At 37.5% G+C, this 27,862-nt stretch overlaps 1 protein-coding gene across 1 annotated transcript; it reads left to right on the plus strand.

The window, feature by feature from the left end:
- CFAP97 (cilia and flagella associated protein 97) lies at positions 1–27,794 on the plus strand. Its single transcript, XM_068186963.1, has 6 exons — positions 1–85; positions 8,852–9,727; positions 9,816–9,887; positions 18,530–18,789; positions 25,044–25,194; positions 25,878–27,794. The coding sequence occupies exons 2-6, from the start codon at positions 8,872–8,874 to the stop codon at positions 26,003–26,005; spliced, it is 1,467 nt and encodes a 488-aa protein (XP_068043064.1). The 5' UTR covers positions 1–85; positions 8,852–8,871; the 3' UTR covers positions 26,006–27,794.
- Positions 27,795–27,862: the final 68 nt, after the last annotated feature.

The raw sequence follows: 27,862 nt of genomic DNA on the forward strand, positions 1-27,862 counted from the left end.
GGGCTGCGCAGGAGCGGGGCGGCAGCGAGGGAGCGGCCTGGGCGCTGCGCAGCTCCCGCCTCCCCGGCTCTCTCCTCCCGTGCCTGTGAGTATCTGCCCGGCTGCCTGCGCCGTTGCCACAACAAAGCCGGCAGAAAGGGGCCAAGGGGGACACGCCAGCGGCCGCTGCTGCTGCTGCTTCTTCCCGGGGTTGCCGGCCGGGTGGTGGGGCCTGCGGTGCCTTCCCGCCACGGAAGGTGCCGGGAGGCGGTTGGGGGCGGTTGGGAGCGACGGGCATGTTCCTCCCCCGTCTGCGGTAATCCTTTCCCGAAACAAGGTGGGAGACATGTTTTGTTCGTGCGTACGTATGCGTTATTTTTAATCATTATATAATTTAAAAAATAATTTTGTTTTAATTAGCTGTCTTCCTGCCCGCGCCTCTGCCTGAGCGACGCGCACGTAGGTGTCGTGCGCGCTGCCTTTGCAGGGCCGGCGCTGAGCTGCCAGAGTTTGGTCGTGCCGCCCTGAGACGTGTGCTCCGCCCCGCATCACTGCCGTGCCTGCCCGCTTTGCTCCTCGGGGAGATTGGGAAAGAGGTGGGAGACTCCGTTCTGAGACACCGGCCCTCGTTGTCGCCGTAGCTGTTGGCTCTGGGAGAGAGTTACCGGGTCGTGTGTGCTATCCTTAAAGTTACCGGGCTCTCAGAGACACGTTGCAGTGATGCCCAGATAGAGTTCAGGGGGATGTTTTGGTTGGGCTTAATTGGAGGTAATTAAGTCAGCTGGAATGATGATTGCAAACAGCTTGCCTCGAGCGTGTTAATTAATCATCGCAAGAGTCACGTTTCCACATTTTCCTCAGAACTCACGTGTGACTCTCTCTGCCCAGCCCTGGGCTGTGTTCTGCAGTATTGGCTCCCAAAGTGGGGCTGTAGTTTGGAAAAATAACTAGCCACCAATCTTTTAGCCCCTCTGGATTAGATTGGAAAAGACAAATAAGGTAGTTCTGAAACCTGGGCTCCTGGAGCAGAGAACTGAATTAATTTGAAAGAGACTCAGTGAGATGCTACAACAAAATGCAATATATGTTGTCTTTGTCAAACATTGGTGTTTTTTTTCTGGAGTTTTCACCGCATTTTAAAAGGTAGTTCACCATGGCATATGGCACAACGTAATTTAAAGTCAAAATCTTTATGACTGGTGGAAGTTTTTCCTTTCCAAACAGTTTTTTGAAAACCGGTTTAATTATAGTATGCAAATACTTGTACTTTTATATTCTTACGACAGAATAGAAAAAAAAAATCTAGTGTTTCCATTTGGACGTGTACGTATTTTTAATTTGGGTGGTTAAAATTTCTATGCAGCATTCATAAAAAAAACAGGACAAAAATGTGGGATGGAATGAATGTAATAGAAATAGCAGTGCTAAATTTCTTTTGTATCCCTGCTTTTGTCTGTAGTGAGGTGCTCAATACAGTGATTAGAATGCATTGTACACATTTTTGCTCATCTGTACCAGGCAGTGCTTGTTCCTCTTATACAGAAATATATTCACTGAAAATTAAAAATTGCATCTTATTTTCAGGGGTGGTGGTGAATGTAATTGTTACATCTGTGAAACTGTATGTGTGTGTTTTAAACTGTGATAATAAGCACATCTTGTGATGGAGGGCCTTATGAAGGAAATTCTTCCAGAAACTCAGGTCTATTTGATGTGTGTTGAAGCACATCTATGCAAACAGTTAAAGGAACTGCTAATGACACATCTATTTGTCTAGTCAGGTCGCTAAGCACACTAAACTTGTAATGTTAGAAGCATGAAAACACGTGTAGCTCAATGGGTATTTCTGTTGTGGGAGATGGTTCACGTGTTGTGCCACTTGGTAGAGATGGCCTGATATTCAGAAATATGCTGTAATTTATATCCATCAGTAGTTTGTGGTGTATTTGATTCCTTTATGGTCCTGCCATCTGTTTCAGGACTGGCAAATGTAACTCCAGCCTTTACATGGCAGATATGCTGAAGCTTTGCTTTAATAACAGCAGTTGTTTTTCTTGCATGCAGTTTTGAACTGCTGTGCCAGACTCTCCCCCTTCAGTCATAGATAGCCTGGTTGAATGCATGTTGCCCCCAAATTTAAATCTTGATATCAGACAGAAATACTCTTCATAGATATGTACCAGTATAGAAGGAGTGGGAAAACAAAGCTGGACCTTTACTTTGCTCTTCACCATCAATACCTGGCAGTAGAGTCTGTCCTTCTCTGGGCTTTTTGTACCTGTTCTGTATTATCAAAAGATACAGGCTATGGGTCACTTTTGGGAAAGATCAATACCAGTGACCAGTTTTCCCCTAGCAGTTTGCTGCCTTTTAGTCTTTGAGGTGGCTGAAGTTGGGACTCTTCCAGGTAGTAAGAAATTGTATGGCAGCAGCAGCCCCATGAGACTTCAGTGTGGGTGGTGTCACTTATGCTTGTAGAAGTGGAAGGTCTTCCAGAAGCTGCTGCTACTTTTATCAATCAATATATTATTTGTTGTCTTTATTTTTGATTGTGTTTGTAAGCTACTTATTTTCTTCCTGGGTTTAGAGGGTTTGCAAGTAATTTTCTTGGGATTCTCAGCAATGAGTGAGTAGCCATGGTCTGTTTAGACAGACCTGATGACCATCATCACTTCCATCATTTAACTTCGGTATTCTATGACCCAGCCTTTCTGCTCAAAAGGTCACAAGGTGATCTTTGCTGAAGAGCCTGAAGAACAAATATTTAATGTGTTTCTATGTGTGGAGTCCTGGAGCTACAGAGACATGCGTCTCAGCATAATGTATTGCAGCTTTTCACAGTAGAGGAATGGCTTATTTTTGGCTCAAGAGGAAATATTTTTTCTTCCCCCTTTTTCTTCCCCCCCTCCCCACCCCATTTCTGCCTGTTCTCTCTCCTCCCCGTCTTGTACATTAACTTGAAAGCCTTTGCCAAGCAGCTGTCTGGAGCTCTTTTGTGGTCATGTGCTTCATTTGCTCTAACCATGATGGCAGTTGACTGTGTTCCAGGATTTTCTAGTGCCCATTGGCTGAACTGAGTTCTTACTTGAAATAGCTGTGAGACTCAGGACTTTCTGTTGCAACTCTTTTTTGTAGTCTCAAGAGTACTTTGAAGCATCTCCAGTGAGCCTACCTGTTTGAGACAGAACTGCTGTTCTGAGGGCTAGTGTGTCATACTTTTGGGAGTTAATAAACTGTATCCTAGAGCATACAGGAGAAAATCCTTCCATTGTGTCCAGCAGAGAGAGCTAAGGATGCAGAACAGCTGTAGCAGTTATTGTGCTCTGAGCTTGGAAAATCAGAATGTCTACTAAAAAGACTGGTTTTTTTTTTTTCGTTGGAGGTTTCACTTAAGGGAAGTAGTTTCCTAAGAGCTATGTTTCTTCCTTTGCATGCTTTGTTGTTCTTACTAACAAATATGAAAGCTTTAATTTAAGAGGAGGTAAATAGGGCTGAATATGTGTGGTTCGTCACACGGGTTTTAAGACTTGTGTTTTCTCATGTTTCCCCTCTTTTGAACTCACAAACCCCCAGAAGTAGAACTTTTCTCATCCTAACATTTTTACTGCTCTCTTCTAGATGTTTTCAAAATTTGTCTATTTTTGTTTGTTTGCTGGGGTCTTTTTTTAAGCTTCAGCCAAAAATGAGGAAGGGAGGGAGAAGGAGCCAGCTGTGGTTCCTTTAGCATTTTCAACTTCTCCCAAGTTCACCATACAAGAGACAATTTGGCAGTCAGCAGGTTTAGGGGGGCAGGAGCCCCAGAGGTGAAATAACAAGAATGTAGAATCAGAAGATTTTGGAGTGCCGTAAAGAACATGTACCATTGGTAGTATAAGTCATTTATTTAAAACGATTTCAGCCCTAAAACAGAAGGTGCCATGATGGAGCTAAATATAATATTTTACTGCTTCTGATACTTTACGTGTTTTTAATACATCCTAGTATGATGTCTGTTCTTTCTTGTTGCTCTAAACATACTGTTGACTCACCTTGATCGTACTATAGCTGTGCTGTATTATGGCCTTTGCGGTGATGTACAGGATGCACACAGTAATATCAGACATTTCTTATTCAGCCCCTAGGATGTGTAAAGGTTTTGTTTTCCCCTTCTATTAAATACCAGAATCTTATGATGTTATGAAAGCATTTAGGCCCTTCAGAGGACGCATAGCATGCAAACTCAGAGTGTGGTGTCCTACATGCTAGGAATCTGTATGTTACCACATAGGGAAAAACAGCTTTCCTTGGAGCATGGTTGTCTGCATGCTAGGAATTTTTATGTTACAAGATCGGGAAAAAACCCCGGTTGTCCTCTCCATATAAATCATTCTCTTCCTTGATTATGAAAGTAAAATGCTTAAAAGAAAAGAAAGTTGATCACTGTACAACATTCATTGTACCTGAATGTTGATTTTTTTTTTCTTTTCTTCTATGATTTATTTCAGTACTCTTAGATGCACAAGTTTCAGATGGTGTGCATTCTAAAAAGTGAAAGATTTAGTGGATAACTTCAATGTTTAACCAAGTTTAAAACACCTTAAGTCTTTCACTGGGTACTTAATGTACTTCGTAAGTATTTGTTTCTGACATTCAAAAATGTTTTCAAAAGTCAGGATATGTTGAAACACAAACCCAATCTAAGTGTGTATCCTCATTACGTGACTTTTTATGTACCATCTTACCTTTGTAGAAGGTACTTCAAATTGCAGTTATGCCTAATGGCCTGCCCTTAGGCATTGCCTACAAAAATATTTCAGATGGTGCTGTAGTTGGCAGGTTTGCAGCTGGCAGGGGAAAAACAACATGCTTAGTGTGATTAGCATCTTGATTTGTTTTTTGACATGGATGAGGATGTCAAAATGCTGCTTTTTCTTTGGGTAGTGCAGCAGCAGGCAGTGGTTGACCTGTGCAGGAGCTGTGTGGTCTTTGTCCTTGCTGCGGAGAATGTGGATGTGCTCTTCGTAGGTAGTCAGACTCTGTGTGTCAACCCTCTGATGAGAAAGTGTGGGTCTCTAAAGCCCTGACAGCCAGACTGCATGTTCACCTTGGCTGCTTGGCCGCTGCTTTCTGATCTTAAATGGGTCAAGCTTGAAGGGATTAAAAAGTGGTATAAAGTAGTTCTTCATAAACTAGGAAGACCTACATTGAGAAAGAGACAAAGACAAAAGGGTGCGCTTGGCTGTGGTAATGAGTGATTGTTACTGTTGCAAGAAAAATGGGGTGAGAGGTAGAGAATTACATGGGGAGAAGCATATTACAGTAAAGAAAGATCTGGCAAATAATTAATGGCCAGCCTGCTCTTTGGAGTTGATCATGCTTGTGTTAGAGGGTGTCATGGCAGAAAGCCACAAAAAGCATGTCGTTTTTTTGTAAATAAATACAGTGGCGACTAAAATTAGCAGTTAATGGTAATTATTTGACTGTAATGACAGCTTTTTTGGAATTTCAGAGTGTTACTTTTTGACTCTGTGTTTTAAAAACAGGCAACATAGCAGAACTCTGTATTTCTCCCAGAAGTAAACTTACACTCTGTGTTGTATATAAATGTGTGTGAAATTGTAAACAGAACCAGTTTATTGATTTAGGCATGCTTTTTCAGCCAAGTTTCCTCTTCTGTATTGTACGTCTCGGCAAATTCCAGCTCTGTTACAGACACTCTCGATGCAGGAGTGGAATAGGATCTAGGAATACAACCTCTTTGTTTATTTCCTCTTGTTTGTTTTTATTGTAAATGACAGAATTAATTAATCTTAAGTTTGTGAATGATTGACAGTGAGAGACATGGCATTGGTTGGTTTCCCATTAAGATGAAAGCTAAAATTGTTCGGGACTTGTACTAGAGGAGTGGAATATGCATTTGTCAGTGGAGTGACTGCTGCTCCTGGGGCAGGGCCAGACTGCTAAATGATCTCTCCTGTACTGGCGGTCACTGTCTGCAAAGCAGTTATGTCTCAGTCTTCCTAGGAGACAGCCCGCCGGCAGGAGAGCTGTTCCTGAATCATGTAGAGTGGCAAGATGTGTGCTCCCTGGCTGGCATTAATGGAAAGGAATGTACAAGCTTGTCGCTATCTTTTATCACCTTTTGCCAGCTCTACATTGCCATTTTGTCTTGAGTTAAATCCCATCCTCACGTCACAGACTGTGTTCAGAAGAGTCATCTGAGAAGCCGTGGTGTGACTACACATTATAGCCAATGAGATACTGTTAGTTCAGTCTCCTTTGCAGGCCTAGCATTATATGAACTAAAAATACATGGATGTGATTACACCTCAACAAAACGTTATATTTTAAGCTATACTAAAGTTTTCAGCTATATTAAACTATCCTAGTTTGTCTGCACCTACCTGCAAACCTTTTTGCCTTAGCCCCTTATGCTCTTAATTATACAACAGCGCTAACATTATTTCAGATCTGTGTTTGAGACAAGTGAAATACACCACATGCCTGCTCTTACCAATCAGTCATAATATTTCTAGTTATGAGCTGGAGAGATGCTGGTTCCTTAAGTAATAAAAGCCTTTCATCATGGACAAGAAAGGATTTTATTTTTAAACTCTACTTCCTATATTATTTTTCTTAATAGAATTGGCTTTGTTCAAGTTGTACTTGCTAAATAAATAATTCATGGTCTATACTTAACAGGTTTTGTTTCCTTCTGGTTTAGATTACATGAGGTAGAAAATTAAATTTAAATAATGTGTTACTCTTCTGATTGTTTTTTATTTTTCTATTGTGCATGTTTTTGTATATTAAAATGTATTATCCTAAAGGAAGCTGCTCAAGAAAAACTTTCAGGAATTCACAGAATAGTTGCCTGTTGCAGGCTATACAAGCTGCCTGAAGGCAGCTATCACAAGAAGTGACACAGTGGGTGGAACCAATAGCCCAGCTGTAGTGCATCTGCACCAATGCACACAAGATGGGTAAAAACCAGGAGGAGGCAGAAGCCACGGTGCTGTGGGAAAACCGTGACTATCACGGAAACGTGGTGGGGTGACGGTCTGGCTGGAGTGGTGCAATGGATGGCTATAAGCTCCTCAGAAGGGACACGCAAAGGAGAGGGGTGGGGTGACCCTCTACATTAGGGAGTATTTCAACTGTGTAGAGCTCAAAGATAGTGATGATAAGGCTGAGTGCCTGTGAGTGAGAACCAGAGATGTGGCCACCAAGGCAGTCATCCTGAGCGGTGTCTCTAATGGACCACCCTGCCAGGATGAAGAGGCAGATGAAGTATTCTGTAAGCAGCAGGGTGGTGTCTCATGATGGCTGGTGCCTGTTCTTGTTCAAGACTTTAACTTGCTGGATATCTGTGTTTCCAAAAGTGTTTTACTCCTTTGTTTTGTTGCTCTTTGAAGAGCTAGGTGCTTTAGAGAGTTATCTTTGAGGTCCTGAAAATTGATTTCTGCTTCTGCTGCCTAATAGTGTTTTCAGCTTTATACAATATCTAACCATAATAAGTCTCCTTTCAGTTCTTTGGCTTTGTGATTCTTAAAACCGTAGGAGATTCTAGACTTTCTGGCTTTATGTTGTGATTTGAGGAGCATATTTTCAGTTCCTCTAAACCAGTATTGTTTGAGAATTGGCAAAATATCTGAGTGACCTTGAAAAATTCTGTATTTTTAAGTCATTTTTAGCTAGAACCTTTCCTGGAAATTCTTTTTTTCTACCTTTGTTTGCCATAGCAACAAACTATATGTGGTTTAATGGACACCATCCATTTTGTAAAATATTCTGGTTCTCTGGCCTTGTATAGTTGCTTCCACTGTCTTTGTGTTTATTTTTGTTACATATTTATTGATTGTAGCTTACTAAATTGTTTTAACAGTGAAATCCGTTGTAAAGAGTAGGAGAAAAGTGCCTGTGGCTAGATGGGACTGGTTGTCTTTGATACTGGCTAATTTTGTTTGTTTGTGGTGTGTTTCGATTTTTTATTCTAACCCTATGTAGATACTACTAATGAGTGGAAACTTTTGTATCCTCCTGCCACATGCATAAGATCAAACACCATAAAATTCTGTAAGAAGTAGGACATAACAGGAGCAGATTTATAGAACATAACGGTTAACCCTGATGTCTGCAGTATTACGTAAATACACAATCTAGTCCCATGGCCTGAATGGTAACTTCTGGTTTAAATGCAGTATTTTTATGCCTGGATCACACTTTTTAACGTCTAGGTTCATCTGAAAGAATTAAGTTTCCTTCCTGTGCTGTAGAGTGTGAGTTACAGAAGACTGCCATGAAAAGCAGTCTTCTTGTCCACGCTAAAACATGAACACTGACACATGTGGATTTGTCACAATTTAACCACGGAGCCATGGCTTTTTTGATGTAAATTGAAATTTCTCCTGATTTTAAGTACTGAAAGTCTGCAGTGTGTATGGCTGTGTCAGCCAAGATGGTGACCACTGTATACAAATAAGGTTTACAATATAAAATTCCAAGTAATTCCAAGCCCCTAAGTAGCTCTAGCTTCAAATGGCTCTACCTTAAAGGGAAAAAAATAACACACATTAATTGCTTGTTTGTAATAGGTAAGATTTTTTTAGCCACTAATGGTGTTTGACAAATTTGCTTAGAAGTAGTAGTTTTGAAATTGTGACGGGTTGGCTTAAGTAAACTTTCTGGTCTAACATATGAGCTGTGTGCAATAAGGTGGCACTAAATTTTTTTACTGAGCTCGCTATGGAATTGTCTCTAGCAACTTCATGCAGTTAATTGCAGAATTGTTAATTACTAGAGCTAAAAGAATGAAGAGCAAAACTGTTATACTGAAAGTGTATTTGGATCTGTTTTTACACAAATATTTGGAAATGTTTTCTGCTGCTTGCAGGTGGCACTTCATATTTCGTTATGGATCGTTTTGAAGACATATCAGATGGTGAAGTGGATCATGCCTTCTTTGACAGTGACTTTGAGGAAGAGAAAAAGAAAGCTGAAGAAAATGGTGAATATATAGCGAAAGGAAGTACAAAGGCAGCTATTGTAGACACTGATCTGATTTCTAATGCAAAGGATGAAAAATGTCGTGAGGAGAAAAGTGAAGAAAAGCAGATAGATTTGCAAAGGGATCAGTCTGTAGAAAACAGCACAGATCCTATTGAAGATGCTTCCTCTTTGACAGTTTCTCCAGTTGCAGAGAATGCAGGTCCATCTGGAGCAACACCTGCAGCAAGTAGAGGAACAGAGGAGATTGTTCCTGCTGGAATTCCTAAAATAGTTAAAGAAGGTGAAGAAGATTACTATACAGATGAAGAAGATAGTAGTGATGATGGCAAAAAACAGGTTAGACCAAAGTCAGCTAAGCAACCAAACAACATAAAAAAGGCTAGCAAAAAATATACTATCAGCTCCTCCTCATCTTCTTCTTCCTCCTCATCCTCCTCATCATCATCCTCAAGCTCAGATACAGATGGTTCTGACACAGATTCTGATAGCTGTTTATCAGATTTATCTCATTCTTCCCCAAAAAGGAGTGCTTGTAGAAATGCTCTTCTGTCTCCAAAACAAAAATTCAAGTCAGCAATGAAATTAGCAGAAGGAAAACCAAAGCTTGGTGATGACTTGGAGGAGTCTGAAGACACAGTGACTGACGTAACACCTCTGTCAACTCCAGACATCAGTCCTATCCAGTCTTTTGAATTTGTAGCATCAAATGATAAGAAACTAAAAGTAAAGAGACAGGAAAATGTGAACCAAGAATTATATGGTAATTTGGAGAATTTAAGTACAAGACTAAATGTGCAAAACCTATAGGGCTGGGAAATTCAATCTTATATCTGTATTTTTTTCATTAGATTCCGAGTTTGATCGCAGATATAGTCGAAAAGTATTGCATGATGCCATGGACCTGAATCAGCTTCTGAAAGGTGATTTTTTATAAACCTTTTTATATGTTTATAAAAATACAACATCTGCTACTTGTTGAGAACAGCTGTGTTCTAATACACAGAGAGAGTGGGGTTTTCATACGCCATGTGTATTTTTAAAACTGGTTGCTGTTTAAATGGTGTTGTTCTAATTCTTTGAATTCTTCTCTATGTATTAGTACTGATTCTGCAGTAGAGAAAAGAAGCATCCATTGGTTTGCATATACCAAGAAGTAAGATACACAGATAGGGTGAATCTAAAAAATATTAGATACATTAATAAATTGGACAATAAAACTGCACATGCATTTTAAGGTGTACTGGACTATGGCACAATTTAATATCTAAATTAAAACATCAACCTTTCTGTTGAAAGGCTGGATTATCAACCTCCAAAACTGAAAGACAATGCAAAATTTCATTGCATTATAAAGGGTATTCATATACTTAAACTTCTAGTACCTTTTTGATAATTAAACAAAAGTATTTGAAATTATTTTCTGAGCTAGGTGTCTGCCTTCTAAAATACTATTGGTTGAATAAAGATATTTTAAAAATAAAAATAGCAGATAATCTTTACTAAAACTCGAGTGGTTGCTTCTGGCTAATAGACTTTAAAAATCTGAATAATGAAGCCTAAGAAAATTTGCAGTCTCTTTCCCTGCATTCATTGCACACCTTCATTATATGGGGTGAGAATGCCCTGGATGATCTCATGAGCATGTTTTAAGGTCTACGTGGTGCTTTTGCATTTGTTTTCATGGTCCACAGTTTTCAGTACTAAAATCTGTGGAATAAAAAAGGCTGGAGTCAAAAAATCTGCTGATCTCAAGTGAAAAAAGCCTCTTGCAGTTTAGGTCTGGTACATTCCAAGCCAGGTTTGCTGTGTTGAAGTAAGTCTGGCACAACTAAAACTGCATGTGTTGTGTTTCTTCACTTTGCACCTTGCCAGACTGAGCTTCTAGTGCATAAGGATTTAGAATGTATTGTACACATGGTTTAACTTGCCTGTAAGTAAAAACTGAGATTTTACTTGTGAGGAAGTTCTGATGTTAAGAAAAGCAACGCTAGCCATCAAGAAGGGTGGAGCTTTTTCTCATCCCTGACAGTCCTTGTGCTTCAGTCATTCTTTCATACTAGAAACAATTCCAACCAGTTGTCAAAACATGATGTCAGAAGAATTGTTGCTAGGCAATTGAAATTATGATGTCCTATGTCCTTATTTGTTCCCTGTTAGCAAGAAGCTATTTAATAACCAGTGATTACCAATGGATTCATCTCATCCCTAAAACAAATGGGTATTACTGCTCAGAAGTAGGTATTCTCAGAGATGAATCTCTGTTGGGGAGAAGAACTTTTTTCTCAAAACTGAAAACCAGTTCTAAATAACAATAAAAAAGGTAATGAGGAGTAGAATTCATATGGTCTAGCAGCTAATGTTCCTGATTAATGTGTATATTACTCCAAAGTGCCTGTCTAAATCGGCAAGCGCAACATAGCTTAATTAGTTTGGGAATTTTGAAGTTTAAATGGGGCAGAATTATTAATGGTGGAAAGTAACTAGTGGGAAAATAGGAGCTAGTCTTATTCTGAGTTATTGCTTGCAGATTTTTTTTGTACACATTAGGGGGAAAAAAGTGCAAATAATTTTCCCCCACCCACCAGTCTCCATTAAATGTTCATCAGAACTGCATAGGCATAAACATTGCTTCAAATGAGAGCACAGGTCTCGGCTTGCAGAGTGCATGAAAAAATATTTCAATAATCATGATTTGTTTTTAAAGTATAATAGTCTTCCAGTACTTTATACTGATGAAGCATTTTTAAATTTTTTTTTTTCAAATATGCTTGTAATATAGCTGGACCTAAGCATTTACAACAGTTATAGACATCTAATTTCCCAAGGTCCCCAGACACTTGCAGAATTTGCATGTGATCTGTTACTATGTTGTTTCTATGGGGCACACAGTAATTAATTTTGTATGATTATTCACATTACTAGTGCATACATTTGGGAAGGCTGGAATCTCTTGTATTAAAAAAAGAATTGCAAGAACAAAAAAAGGAAAGAAATTGGTTCAAACAAGTTTTGGACTAGCACAAGAGTCTGGTTATTAGAGGTAGCAAGGTGGTTTGTGTATCTTAAAGCAGAATTAATTTGATGCATTTAGAAACTTTACAGCTTCTAAAGCTATGCTTGTTCTTGATAAAAGCCAAATTTTCTTTTATGCATTTCTTAATAAGGTAAAATCTCACAAATAACATAGTTGTAGTTGGATGTCTCATAGTCTCCCTGTTCTGTATTACATTTGGATTGTTTTTAGATGGGTAGTGCTGATAGCAGGTTTGATTATCAATTTTCAGGTAGGAATACAGTTTTTCTGTTGTTTCATGATGTTATATAGATCTTTGTATGTAATTGTTTTGCGATTCCATTATGTTTCCACTTTGCTATAAACATTAAAGATATTTCAGAAAATTAATTACTGAAAGCAATATTCTAAACCCATACCAATAGAAAATGTTGGAGTTATTTCCTCTGCTGTACTCTTGAGTAATCCGAACACAAAAAGGGAATTAAGTATGGCAATGCAAAGAAATAGATAGTAAAAGATTGTTTTTGAAGGCAATTTCATAAATCACTGTGCTAGAAAGCTGGGAATAAAATAATTGGAAAATTTTCTGATGCTATTTTGCTTGATCCTATGTCGTAATTATTATGCAGATAAAGAGAATGGTTAAGTATATGAGTGTGAACTAAGCTTTCATCTATCTCAACCCATTATGCTACAGATTTGCTCTCTCATTAGAGAGATCTTGTGATTTCTGTAGTTCAGAACAGTTATCTGCTAAAATTGCTCTGTATCTCTTTAAGTTTGCTTGGTATCAATACAATAGGACAGCACAGTGGTATATGCAGTGCTAAAGAATTTAGTACTTTGTGTTTTCTTCTCTGTAAAATGGGGTTGAGACCTGCTTATTTTACAGAAGTGTCTTTGAGAATTAGTCTCTAAATCCATGGTATTAGCTATTATTAACTTGAGGAGGTGGTGTGGTGGGGTAAGTAGGGCAATTGGCCACAGACTGAAGTTCTGTCCTTGAAGCTCTCACTGACCTCTGTGCTGATAAATCTTTTTACCTCTTCTGTGCCTTAGATTTTTAAAATAGAGGTTCCTCCCTGAAAAGCTCTGTAATATAAATATCATGATTATGAAAGTAAAAGCTCCGTGTTTCTGAATAAAATCTATTGTAGAAAATTAAATAGTGGCTTCAGCTGAACATGAAGCAATCACTTGAACTTTTTTTTTTCCATATAATTTGTCACTCAGGAAATAGAAAAAGTTTTGATAACTGAAACTTTGTTCTCTTTAGGGATATGTTATCTGTGTGCTCATGCATGCTGAACTAGTGTATTTGTAGAAAAGCTGCCAAGCCATATCTAAATTTAAAGTAGATTCTACAATAGACACATACCCAAACTGTAGAGCTGAACTAAGCATATATAGCTTTTCTGTGGAATTCCACGTAGTGTGTATATTCAGAGTTTGAATTAATTTTCTATATGTATGTGTATTCGTATGCTTGGTTTTCACAGGCCTAGAAACTCATTTTGAGATAGAAGAGCAATTGCTAGCTTATTCATATATTTAGAGTTTGAAAAGAGATTGAAAATCTGTGAGATTATGGAGAGATACTGGCTTCCCCAACATTAATGAGAAACTTTATAATTATGGGGGGAAAAAAGTCCAGCACCTGTAAGATATCTTTCTTATGATATCAAGAGATAACTAGCAGCCCTGTTTAAGCATGTTTAAATAGGGAAAATTTTATCTGAAAAGGATATTCTCATTTTCTTAAAAAAACCCCACCAAATCTTTAGTTCTCCAAAATCTCCTTTAAAGAGCACTGTGGCCTGCAGTAATGGATGTTATGGGAAGTATTTGTTTAGAGATACCGCAGGGAAATAGTTTCACTCTTAAGCTGCTATATATTGATGAAGAATTGTGATTCATTTAATCCTTTTGTACTTTTCAAATGTGATACACACGTGGTAGTGTAGCAATATAAAATAAAATATCAGTCAAGTGTAAGCAGTGAAGCAATTTGTATTGGGATTGCAAAAGAGACACTGAAACATGCATGATTTTGATTTTAGCCTTAATACTGTTAGGATGCCTGTATCATCCTGTCCTAATGCATTTGACTTGCTAATTGTAAATTGTATTTTTTATAAGGTTTGACCTTTTTTATTCTGCAAGGTTATTTCAATGCTTAGAAGTCGAAAGCAATAAACGGCTTGTTTATGCCTTAAAAAAAAGTCAGGTATCTCTCCATGGAAACCAGTTTTCATAGAAATCCTGTGAATACCAGGGAATTTTCTTTTCCTGCTTACCAGCATATGAGAAGTAGACTGCACACTGTGCAAGTTGTTATGCAAATGCTGCTGCCTATTTAAGGTCTGACTGACAATGAAAGTAACTAGTGGTTTAGTTAAATTACTAATTACCCACTGATAGAGTATGTATATGATAGGTAAATCATATGTCATTGTTCCAAGAATTACAAACTCTTTAGAAACTTAAATCAGAACCTTAGAACTGTAGTTTTATTTCATGTTGTCAGTGGCCACTGCAAAAATAGTCAGGTAAACCATTCAAACACCTAGGCTTTTTGATTAGTGTGGGTGCATTGATGAATTAAATCATTGAAATAACTATGAAACTCAAACATCTGAGTTATATAACATGAACAGTACTACCAGTATGTAGTATGTCTTTGCCATGAAAGCAATGTTGCCAGTGAGTGGTAGTATGCATTCAGTGCATATTGGACATAAATTCCTACTGTGGATTACCTAATCTTCTGTCATAGTAAGTGTGTGGAGAATAGGAATATGATGCTGTATAAATGGTGTTTTGCAGAGGCAGGTTGGACAGATTTTCAGTCAGGTGACTGCAAGCAGTGGCAACTATTACTGCTGATTTGAAATTCAGGGGTCAGAAGTGTCCTTCTGAACCATGGAAAGAATGTCACCCCTGCTTCAGGGAGACCTACAGAAGTTTTTCCCCACTGCTTTCTAGATTGCTTCTGTGATTTATTTGAACATCATTTAAGGAGTGGTGATTTCTTCTGCTTGTTTTGTTAGGAACATGCATGCTGTAGTATTAGTGATGCTCTTTCACAAAAATGATGCATTGTGTTGTTTTGTTTTTCTGCTAAACTTTAGACTCTCCTGTGACACGGTTCCTCTGCAGATCAGCGTTGCATTTGTGTGCTTTTAAAAAAACTGTCTATGGGTAGGGTCCAGTAAGTTATGGTTCGCTTTGCTGTGGTGTTTGCAGATTAAATTCTTCCTGAACATAGATCTCCACCAAGTAAAACATAGCTCCAATTAATTAACAGCTTGAAGAACAACAAACCAGGTACTTTTACTGTGTTACCTGATCCAATGCTTTGGTGTATTGCACCAGTATTGCAGCAAAAAGCTTGTTGTGAAGTTTCAAATGGGTTCTTGGGTCATGTAGAAGGCTAACAATAAAAAGTTCATTTGAGGAACTGGAGAGTTTTAGATTGGTGTTTTCATTCCATCCCCTTGAAAAAACACTTGCTGCTGCATGTGTTGTATTGGGTCTGAACTTCTGATGCAAAATTAATGAGTCTTCTGTAATTTAGCCATCTGTCCATAGATTATTTACTGGGTTTTGGCAGTTGTCCGCTAAGGCTTCACTGAATAACTTCACAACAGAACCTTTGTGGTGTTCTTAATTCTTTCCCTGTATTAATATCTTTCTCTTGAGTTGTGATAAATTCAATATTATGACTGTTAGCAAGCTCTCAACCTCAAAAGTTGCCAGAAAGCTGTTGGCAGTAGTAAAGTCAGTTTCTACGTTAAGAATAAATAAATAATGAGGCTAAGAATGAACAACATACTGAAGAAAGTGGGATGGAGTTTCTTCCTCCCTGACACAAGTGAGAAAGGCTATCTTTGTGGTGAGGTGATAAAAGGTGTAGATGAAGCACTGTAGAAGTGATATATATTCAAAGGAAAAAGATTAAGGAAAGGAAGAAGAGATGAATGAAAAAAGGTAAAGTCTGTGTGTTGAGGGGGAATGTGACTGAAGAAGCTGGAAGATGAGAGTAAAGTTAGTAAAATTTTGTCCTTATGTATATGAGAAGTAGTATCCAGTAGAGCAATGCATGGATATGTACACAGGTTGGTATTCACTCCAGTTGCCTAAGAGCTTCTGGTAAAATAGGGGGTGATAACACTACAGAAGCTGCATACCACTATCCCCTGGAGATCTGAGGGACAAAGTAATGCAGTGCTTGTTGAGCCCTGCGTGTAGCAATTTTTTCAGGGTTCCTTGAATCATTATTTCTAGTAGCATTTACTGACCAGCTTTGGAGTAAAAGGGAAAGGCTTTTGTTCCGTGTCATTGTTCTAGTTTTATTTTTTCATCACACCTAACAGCAGTTTACCAGAAAAGTGAACAAGTCAGAAAATAGGTAATAAGTAATTACATTGAAGCATTTTTAATCTCTTTTCTGGCTATAGTTCATAGTTACATCAAAAGTATATACAGTCTCTGCCAAAGTGTAACCTGCTGTCTAATAGTGAATTAAAAGTCATTGACCAGTGAAGGCATGAAACATGTATTTGTACCTGAAAAAGTCTTTATCCAGAATGCCATTGCTTTAGATTGATTTTGATTAGTTCGCACCTTCCACAGAGGCAAAATAAGTGTTGGAAATTTGTGCTGACGGTCATTCAGAAATTTAAATGTCTCTTGTGATAGACTTCATCATCAATAGCATTGATGCCACAAGGCTAGGTCAAGACTTGAATTTAACAACTGCTTTTTGTCTCAACTGGATTTCCGCTTTTGCATATGACGTGCAGTCCTCTTTAACCCATGAGATGCTACAGGTATAAGGCAAAAGGTAAAATTACCTTTCATAGCTCCATAATAATACAGTTATCAATTATGTAATATATCTTCAGATAGTTGTTCAATTTACTTTCTTCTAACTGTGTTCTGCAGTGATGATTTTGCTTGTTCCAATAAAGTCATTCTAAAATATTTTCTACTGAGATGTATGCTGCAGATTGATGTGAATTGTGCAGCTCTAGTTATTTTCTTTGCATTTTTCTTTGTCTCTTGTAGGCTTATCCAGGTGAGTCTCATTCCAGGTTTGTCTCCTCCAATGGTGTTGATGGCTGTACTAGTTTTACTTTGAGAATAACTTACTAAACTGTAGACATGTTTCCCAAGACATTTATATTGCAATAACTTGTTGATTGGCACATTTGATCCCTGCTAGTTTGCGTTGTGTCTCGTTTTTGAGGTGATTTGCATCTTCTCTTGACAAACAAAAGCAGAATTTGCTAATGTGAGCAGCCTCACAGCTGCCTAGGGACAGTTTTTGTCTGTATTGGCTAGCATGCTGATAGTGCAAGTTTACTAATTTCCAGAGGAATGTTGAAATTCAGTAAGTGTTTGGGTTTTACATTTTGAATACTGTTCTTAAATTTCTCAAAGACGGTAGCAATATTTACTTGCATCAATTCTGAAATAAAATCAGTTGAGATACTGTAAGAAATATTCCATTTCATTTTGAAGTAAGAAAATGCTCTTCGTTATTTGAGGTTTTTTTCACTGTTTGGCTGCCAGGCTGCCTCAGACATCTCTCACAAACAGATTGCTTATGCAGAAGTGTTTGCTAAGGAAATATTACTGCCTGCCTGGTTTTTTTTTGGGTTTTTTTTTTTTTTTTTTTCTTCTTTGGATACTTGTTTTGCCTGTGTGGGACTTCTAGGGGTAGGAGCGAGGGATGTCTTCTGAAGGCACTGTGATATTGGAGGAGTGTGGGGAATGGCACAAGTAAGGCTTTTTTGTCTGCGTCTCAGCTCCAAAAATCTGTCTAATCTAACCAGGTACTGCCATTCATGTGCCACAGATAATGCGGTGGTTTGATGGGATAACACCATGATAGCAAAATTCTTAACACAGCAGTTGTCAAGACCTGCTGCAGAGCTTTAGAAAGCAAAGGCTTAGAAATAGGTCAACAGCAAAGCTCCAGTGGAACTGTAATAAATATAGCTGGCTCTGACTAAGAGTGAGCTTTCCCAGTTATCTTGCAGTTGTGCACATCAAGTTGCTGTGTATTTTTAAGTGTGCATTTCTGTGTCTTGAAACCTTACTATTGTGATTTGATTCTGTTTGCTAACTGTGTTAAATTCCCATGCCCCAGTAATTTTTCTTTTGTTATACGTGTTCACTCATTTCTCTCCATCCATTAAAGGTACTTTTCATCGTTCCCTTTGCATTTCCTCCACCAACATGATGGAATTGCTTTAGGAGTTAAGTATCAACAAAATCACTTCGGGAAGTGCACTTTGTGCCTCTGAGTCAGGCTTCCCCGGGTTTAAGTTTTCTGTCTGAAACATTGTATCTGTTCTGCCTCCTAACTGGGATAGATACTTTAGATAAACCTGGGAGCAAAGTTTAAAACTTTTTTATGTGCACACATCTAAATACTAATTTATGTTTTAATTCTTTGTTCTAGTTTATGTTTAGTCCTGGGTTCCTAAGCTGTGTTTTCTAATCTGCTTGCTTATTTCGCCTGTTGCTATTTTGAAGCTTTCTTACAGTTGGATAAAAAAGAACAAAAACTAACCATCGATCAGCCATCTAAAGGAATAAGGAAAAATTACTCTTTCACAAATGAAGAAGTAAGGCAGATTGATCGGGAAAACCAGAGGTTGCTAAAAGAACTGTCCAGACAGTCTGCAAGGCCGAGGAGAAGCAGCACGTTGAAGGTATCTGTACCACCGCCTCGGCTGTACCACAGTGCCCTCAACAGGCAGAAAGAGCAGCAAAGAATTGAAAGAGAAAACCTGGTAAGTTTTGAGTGAGGATGTGGATCAGTAAGTTGAGAAGGACTCTCTTGTCAGATGAGCTGTTGCTCAATACTCAGAAGATTGATGAGGCAGCACATGGACATTTACTGCAGTAAGTCTTCAATAAATTTCCATTACTGTGGTGTTGGCATAACTGTTCATGTGGATGAGTTTCTTAGATTTTCAGGAGAGAGGTTAATGATGGGTTTTCTTTCAGATGGAAGTAGATTTTAGCTTATATGCATTTGCTCTAGTTTGTTTAATTTAAGAGGAACAACTGTTATTGTTAACACACTCAAAACACTGGATAGCAGTCTGACTGTTCATTCTGCTTCATGCATCATAACTACTAGTTTCTCAAAAACAGGCTTGCATAAAATAAAACAATATAATAGCATCAAACTCATATTTGAAATACAGAGGATACAAAGTCACTGTCAGTTTTGGTTTTTGACTCAGGGCTATCTCTGTCTTTTAATATTTGTTGCACTCTGATTGCCACAGTGTAATGGCAATTGCAATAGCTTATTTACTGGAAAACAAAAATTCAGACACATTTTTAGGGATATTGCCAGAGTTCTCAAATAATAAAAGTAAAACTGGTTTGAATAAGATACTTTTAGTAATTGAATTCTAATACATACATACATGTAACGACATTTTCGTATTTCCTATGTATTTATCAGCATGTTTGAAAAAGACATACAATTATAGTTAAAATAATTGGAAAATGTATACTGGCAGTAATTTATTACTTTTGACCTTCTGTGTAAGTATAGGTTGCAATTTCCTTTTCTATACACATAGAGATAGAGATTCAACACGGAGAAAGTCTGATTGCCCTATTTGGCAAAATCTGTTAGGTTTTCATTCTTCCAGCTTTCAGACATGTGGATTGTTAAAACTTTGCAAATTAGGCAACTTTTTCCCCTAGCTCCACTAGACTGGAGTTCACATTAAAGTCTGAAAGAATTTAGCACAAAATATTGTTATAGATGTGTGATACTTGTTATTGGCTGGGGAAGAAATGTGTTTAGGTTGGTAGGAGAGTGTTGATGGTGTTTATTTCAAATGCTGAAAACAGGTCTTGTTCTACCACATGAACCTTGTTAATATGTTCTTAGGTGATGGGGAGGAGGTGCTGTGTCACAGCGCCTCAGGATATAACAGTTATATACTGTACTGCATAACAATTGATTACAGTAAATGAATATATAGGATATTTTAAAATACACTCCTTTTTATTCAAAGCCACAACCCTTTCTGTTATGATATATTGCAGTGTTGGTTCAAGACTGTCTTGCCTTTGCAACTTTTGGATCAAAAATGCAGCAGACCTAAACACACAGTCATTTCACATATTGTTGCTTTAGTACATGTTAGAGATGAATGGTGGTTGCATGAAGTCCAAGAAATAGTACAGCTCATTTGCTTACTCATTCATTGTTTAGATGTTGTCATCATCAGTGTGGTTGGACGTGTTTGATATGAGAATTAATGTTAGGACATTGTGTTAGTTTAGACTGTAAAAGCATTTGGTTTGTTCTTTCCCCTAAACTCAGGGTGATATATTCTGTTGTTCTTTTTGGATCAGTGATTCAGCAGTGCAGCTCCTCTGTTTTGTTTAACTTTACTATAATTGTTTTAGACATTTTGTTTATATCTTTATTCTGTTTGAAGTGTATGTACCCCTAGAGCATCACAGTTTTAACATACTGATTTTTGTAGCACTTCCTTTTGAGATTACAGGTGTGACTTACTTTTCTCTGAGACTGTAAATGAAAGAGCAGCCTTACCCTGCTCATTGATGTCTTCTTTTTCTTTATATTGGTAAAAGTATGTGCGTTATGAACCTGTTTTCTTCTGGTCAGCAGCTTTCCACACTTTCTTAAATTTAAAGAGGTGGAATTGGTGGAATTCTGTGGAACTTTCTTATCAATCTTTCTTCTCTTACTTCTTGGGAATCATTTTTTTTATATAAGGCCTGAGGGTACTGCATAGAGGATATGGTGTTTGATACCCCTTTGTGAAATGTTTCTTGGAGAAGAACGCAGAGTTTTGTAAATAATTCAGTAATAGAAATCTACAACAGTAGTGTCTGTAGGGGGTTAAAGAGTTTTGATGCAGAGATATTTTTTTTTGCTGGTGTTGGCACAGCTTTTATAATTTCTTGTCATGAGGTTATCAACTTGTCTATGGAAAATGTTCATTTGTTCCACCAGAATATTCTTGGAGTAATGCCTGTACTTATTGCTATCAGAAAGATTGATTTCTCTTGCAGGCATTTAGTATCAGAGATGATGCAGGAAACTAAGTAAAGTTTTAGGAAATTAGAGAGGAATCTGAGTGGTTTTGTGCTCCCTAGCTTTATGAAAGGATGCCAGGAGGTACAGGAAATATGTCATTCCCACAGACTGTGTTAGAAAGAGCAGTGATGGAATAAAAGGATGCATTGTTCTGATGAACAGTAATTCTAAAGTACTGATTAGCAATTTATGGAAAAAGCACAATTAGCAAAACAGATGACAGCTAAAATGAATGCCAGAATTTTGAATTGCTGCTTTTGACTGTGCTTTTATAAATGGAATTTACTTTTGGTTGCTTTTCAGAGCTAGCAGGATCAGAGTGTGTCTCTTGCCAATAGAGGATGCTGTTGATTCAGAGAACATTCTACTCTTGTGTTTGAAAATAATTTCAATCCCTCTTCTTCAGTGGAAGGGAACTTTAGTGTGACTGATGCGTTACTTTGTTCCCATGTCTGCATATATGTGTGTCTATTTGTATTGATAAAGTAATCATTTTCACCAGTTTAAATAAGATACTGAGTGTAATAGACTATATGCCGTTGAAACTTTTAATGGTTTATTGTTAGTTTTTAATTGGTTTATTATTGTAATGCCTGGCATTACATTAATATGCAGGTAAGTGTTTGGGGTCCTTGAAATACTGATTTGCAGTAAGCACATCATTCTTCAGTCACTTCATCAGAACTTGGAAGATATTCATATCTCTGTGTTTTCTGGTGGGTTTTTCATCATTTTTATTAATTCTGACTAGGATTTAGGTATTCTGTTACCTCAGTGAGCTAAGCTGCTATGTTCAGTCAAGTTCCTAGGGAACAGTGACCTTTTGAGTTCACATTGGAATTTTGCTGGAAGGTCTCAGCAGCTCTGGTAAGGGCCGTTCTCAAACCTTAGCTCAGGAGGGATAAGGGTGTTCCTTTTTTGTGGATATTTGGTGTATCCATGCATTCCTGCACATTCTTCCTATACCTCATGCTGTTATGGCTCTCTGCACATAAGACTCCATGTTCTTCATTCCCTTGCATCTTAGGAAAGTTTTGAGCACTTTGCAAAGTGCTTAATTTTGTGGGATCTTCTTTTCTGTACTCTTAACCTACTTTGCTTGTGATGTTGCCAGCCACATAAACTAGATAGCTGTTCAGTTAAAAAGACTTTTCTGTAAATTGAGGACTTCTAAGAGTGTTCTGACCATTAGAGTTTGTCAGGTTAGAGCTAGTAAACGCAACTGGCAATTAAAGAAAATTACAAATACCTGTATTGATAAGAACAGAAAGCTGTCCTTGAATGCAGTTATCTGTTTCCCCCTAGACTCTGCAAAGGGACAGTGTGATCACTAGCATCAGTGACATTAGAGGAGGTGTAATATAAATAAATTTGAACAGCTGTCAAGGCACACTAGTCAGCTGATTAGGATTCACAGGAGGTGAAACTGAAGCCTTCTGTGACTTTTCTTTTTTAAATATTCTACTTTTACTGTAAACTCAGTATTAAAGTAAAAGAAGATGGGGGAAATATAAGCTAGGGAAGTATTTTGCCAAGATGAGAGGTCATCAATGATATTATATATGTTTTGAGCTTGAATCGTGAGCTCTGAGCACCTACAATGTAATTTAGAGCAACTAATAACATTCCTGCTGTTAGTCTGTTCCTCATTTTTTTTGTTCCTTAAAATTTGATTGGGAGCATATATTTGGTTCTAAACACTTGAGTTATGTTTTGTAATCTGATTCTATGATTGTTGAGATCAATGATGAAATATCTGTTTACTTCATTGATGCAGGATTAAGGCTCCAGAGATCTGATACTTCAGGAGAACAAGGAAAGTGTCAGCTTTCTTCAGTTCATTTCTCAAAAGGAGAACATAAAGAATTAGTAGATTTATATGTATGGCTGAAAAACAACATTTGCTCAAGGTACTTGTACTATTGTACCAGGTAGTTCCTCAGATAAGGACCCCAAGACCAAAATTCACAACTGAAAATAGCATGGAAGTTAACGTGCCCTTGGTGCAATCCACAGCAGAAGGCAAGGGAACCACAGGAGCTCTTATTCTCTAGAAAAGCTTTCCTTCAGACACTGCTGCACCACAGAATCTGTATCAGATTTTTCTGTAGCTCTTTTTTTTTTTCCCCTTCATTAATGGTGATTCAATACTTGTCAAAATACAGGCATAAAAGCAAAAGCAGACAATTTTATTTAAACTAGAATTAAGTAGGCATATATATATATGTATATATATGTATGTATAAAAGTCAGTGTGTTCAGAATCAAGCTTGAAATTACTGCAGTGTTAAGGTATGCAAATTCTATGAGGCTGTTACAATTGAGTGCAGACTTGAAACATGCTTGTCTCTCATAGGAAAGTCACTTCTACAATTTACCTGATCTATTTATGATGGAACTGAATGTATTGAGAGCTTCCATTTTTAATACTGAAGGTAAAATAAGTGATCTCTGCAAGTCTGTATATATACAAATGTATGAGGAGATGTGGATGAAGTTGTGAGAAAAATGTTTGCTATAGCATTAGAGACAAGTCTACCATTTCATGTTCTGTAGCTGGCTTTAGTGAAGAGCTATTTCTAGCTGAAGTCCTTCCTTTGACTTTTGCTTACTTAAGTATTCCTGCTTACCGTGAACTGGCTGGCACTTGATGCAAGCACTTGTGACATGTTACATCTGAGCCAAAGTCACTTGTCCTTTCTCTCTTGTGCACTCTGTGCAGGTTTCCAGTACCCATGTATAAACTACCAAGGGTCTGTAGATTCCTATTATAGTTTGACAACTGGCATCCTGTGAATACTATACTATTTCCTAAGTCACTTCTTGTAAATTTTTTTCTTATTAAAAAAAAACAAAACAGTACATGATTAAGTGTGCAGTTTAATGGTGATACAGTTTCTTGACCATGCAACTATATATCCAGACAATGCATCTTATAAAGAGAGTTATCTTTAGTACTTTGGAGACTTAGTGTAAGCACAGTTTGCATTCTCTTGTTGGTAGAATGCAACCTAGACCAGCAAAGGTTGTGCCATTGCCTAATGTTTGCAAGCCATCAAATGAGTTGAAATTAGTTAGAAGAGGAAATAAATAGATCTATGTGAGGCAACCACTAAAGGTGCAATATATTAAAAATGTGAAGTTGTTAATTGGAAGTTGCATGTAGGTGGGTATTTCCCAATTTGTCCTCTTATCAGGTCCTTTTTTTTAGATTATTGAAATGTCTTAAACAATAAGTTCTGTTTCAAGTAGAAATAATTACGCAGAATAGGAAATTGTATCTTTAAAATACTGTGTAAGTAGTTCTTCCAGTACATCACTTGCCATATGATCTGCAGGGCTAATTTCAACAAGAGGAAATGATGTCTGTATCAATAATTTCAAATAGAATCTCTTAAAATTAGATTATGGATAAAATGAAGTCTTGTCGATGTTTGTGCTTTCCTTTTGAAATTAGTTTCACTAAACTGGGGTCAGTAATCCTCTCTGGGCTTCATATAGAGCCGTATAAAATGGTCTGTTTGCAAAGCAAAGATGAAAAAAAAAAAGCCCCAAACTTCTCATTCTTCTGGAAATTTAGAAGGGAGGAGTAACCAAAGGTGGGATTAGAATAGCGGAGCCCATTTCTTCACTACCTTTGGTGATAGTCACCAAATAGACATTGTTTCAAATTGCCATAAAGCACAGAGAACTGTGAGGTACTAAAGATGTGCTCAATGCAGGACTGATGATGTGCAAGGGATAGTTACAATTGGTGTCATAACATTGAGAAAAGAACTGAATAGCAGATTAGCCTATGCTGGTCACCAGTGGAGGAGCTCCTGTTGTGTACTGCTAAAAATTTTGGGGCTTTTTGCACTTCAAATAAAAGTCAATTTGTGACTGTTTGTTTTGCAGCATCTTGTTCATTCTTTCTCTTTCTTGATGATGTTTTTCTTCAATACTAAGGCTTTCCTGAAAAGACTGGAAGCAGTGAAACCAACAGCTGGCATGAAGCGTTCTGAACAACTGAGGGACTATCACCGCCAGATGAGCTACCTGAGTTCTTCACCTTCTCTAAGAAGGGCTAGATCTCCTTTCAGCCAGCTTAGTCCTCCAAGTAAGTACTTTGAAGTTGCAGATTATTGCATTTCTTTGCAATATCTTTTTATAATTCAGAATTGTGAAGCACATACTTGTTAAGAATAGCAAGTATGTTCTTTGTCAACTTTAGATTGATCATTTATCAAATGGAAGTCATCAAAATTATTTTTCTAGTCACCAAAAGTGATTACTATATGCACTGCTTTGTTACCATCCTAAATTTCTAATAAATAATCTTGTCAATCATCTTTTCCAAGAAGAAAAAATCCCTGTAGTAAAGTGTTTCTCCTTTTGCCAGTACCCTTTATTGAAAGAAGAAGGAGGGAAAAACAAACCCAACCAAAAACCCCAAAATAACATCAACAAATGTTCAAATTTTCATTCAGAAAATTTAGATCTACTGATCGTAGCCTTGTTTTTCTCAGAAACTCAGTGTGTAAGACTGGGAAGTAGACAGTATGTCTCTATAGAACCATATGTTTCAGGTTTAAGAACCAAAGGCTTGAATTTTTTTCCTGATGATTTGTAAACAACTCATGATCAACTCTTTTGCGGTTGTATTCAATTTACTGTGATTTGGTTTGGTGTATTCGGTTTACTCTGAGAGCTAGGGTAATGAGTGTTGCAGTACTAACATAGCATGAAGTTTTCTGTTGTGTTGAGCATAAGCATTCTCCCTTTGTGTTTGTGTGTTAACAGGAGGAACTTCAAGATCATCCACTGTACAAAGTGCACTGAGCCACAGGAACGAAAAGCCAATGTCTGATTCAGCCAGTGGGGCATTCCAGAGACCTAAATCTACTAATGTTTGTGCTGCTTGGTTATAAGTGTGTTCTTTGCCTCCTGTACTGAGATGATACTCAAACTTCTATTTTTAGTGGTTTTGTAAATTCTATGTGCAAAAATATTTTCTGCATTGTTCAGTGATTAAAATGCATTGCATTTAGAGTAATTGCTATAAAATGGCCTTGAAATGGTATAAAACATTTCTGTCAGTGTTTTTCTTGACAGGAAGAACTTATGAAAGAGAAGGAGGTATTTAAATGGACACGTTAAATAGAAATTTAAATATTAGTCTCAGATCATAAGTGGAATTTGTATCCATAACATGGAAGGACAGAATTGCTGCACTAGAGGAGCAAAATGTAAATAAAACTTTAAAAATATTAATAATGCTTTAAAATAATGCATTACACTTACAAGCATATGCTTAATTCCTGGATTGTCCTTGCTTTACATCCTGGCTTTATGTAACAGCCTTCTGAATTTTGTGGGTCATGTTCTTGTGACTGAAAGACTCTTTAACTGCAGTGTGAAGAGGTGAAAAGCAGATTGTGTATTCCTCCACGGTGAACTAGAATACTGAGGTGCAGAAGACGATGTTTTGCCACTGTTAAATGTTCAGCACCTGGAGTGTGTTCTGTTTGCAAGGCTGCATCTCTTCCAGGTCAAAAGGATTTTGGAAGTTGTACTGGACTTTGGAAGACATACTAGGATCTTTGTGTAGGAAAGAAATATCTGATATTATCTGAACAACAATAAAGACTGAAGTAAAAAGCAGTTTCAGGTTTAGTGTAAACAAGTAAGTTCTGGTTACTTCTCAAACTGGAGAATACTGTTATGTAAGGGAAATTAGTTCATGGCCCTGCTTTGCAGATATGTGCTCTTCTCAATGGGGAGATGTAAACTTGAGCTGCAGGAAACATCTTGAACATTGATTTTGAGTGACTACTAATCAGGATTTAGGGGGAAAAAGAGACAATAGAAAACAAAGTCTTGTTACTTTTCTTGACCTGTTTTTAAATGTCATGTTCATATCTACTATTTGTAGTAATGTCAGATAAGCTCCAACAGCAACATCCATTTATGAGAGGAGTAAAATTTAATGGTATTGGTAATCACAATAGTAGGTGGTGTGGTTTATTTCTGTACCTAAAGGCAGACTTTCAATGAGCTTGTTTTGTACGACTGTAGCCTTACGACGAGCACAAATTGTGGTGCCACTATCTGTGGATATTGCTGAAACTTTGCTTGTTTCCCCAGCTTCTTCCCAAGAAGGAAATTGCTGTACTATGGATAAAGAAAAAAAGCTGTATTTGGTAATGCTGGGTCTTTGACATGAAAAGTGTATTATTCTTTGCTAGCGCTTGCATGAGGGCTTAGGCTTTCAGATACTCTGCATTGTAACACACTTTTTACTTGGTCCTTGTGATAGTTTGGCAAAGCTTCTTCACTAGGTGACCCGCAGATCAAATTTAGCTGTTTGACAGTACTCGGGAACTTTTAACTTTAAGCAGCATTGTGGCAAACAGATTTGTATTGCAATTATTATTCATGGTTAAGAACTGTTAACAATTTCTTCGTATAGTGCTGCTGTATTTACTTCTATTATTGTGCTAATGAAAAATTATTCTCTATTTAAAGATTTTTGTCCTTGAATGTGAATATCAGAGTAACAGTTTAAATACTTCTGAATGTTCATATTATAATTTTTTTCTGTGAAGAAACTCACACAATGGATTACTTTTAATTGCTTCATCTTATTTAACTTTGGTATGAAAGTGTCAATTTTTTATGTCATTTGTAAATCATAAGAAATAAAATATTTAACATTAATTGTCATTGCAGTGGCTTCTTGCTGACTTTTGTAATTGGTATTAAGGTGCAAAGAAGGTTGAAGAGCT

This window comes from Anomalospiza imberbis, chromosome 4 (genome assembly GCF_031753505.1).
Source record: "Anomalospiza imberbis isolate Cuckoo-Finch-1a 21T00152 chromosome 4, ASM3175350v1, whole genome shotgun sequence".
Taxonomy (NCBI): Eukaryota; Metazoa; Chordata; class Aves; order Passeriformes; family Viduidae; genus Anomalospiza; species Anomalospiza imberbis.

What these genes read in the sequence shown, in the direction of transcription:
- CFAP97 (XM_068186963.1), top strand. Translation starts at nt 8,872, where the DNA reads ATGGATCGTTTTGAAGACATATCAGATGGTGAAGTGGATCATGCCTTC. An exon ending in CCTGAATCAGCTTCTGAAAG is followed by an intron (nt 9,888 to 18,529) that starts GTGATTTTTTAT and finishes GCTATTTTGAAG; the next exon opens with CTTTCTTACAGTTGGATAAA. An exon ending in CAGCCAGCTTAGTCCTCCAA is followed by an intron (nt 25,195 to 25,877) that starts GTAAGTACTTTG and finishes GTGTGTTAACAG; the next exon opens with GAGGAACTTCAAGATCATCC.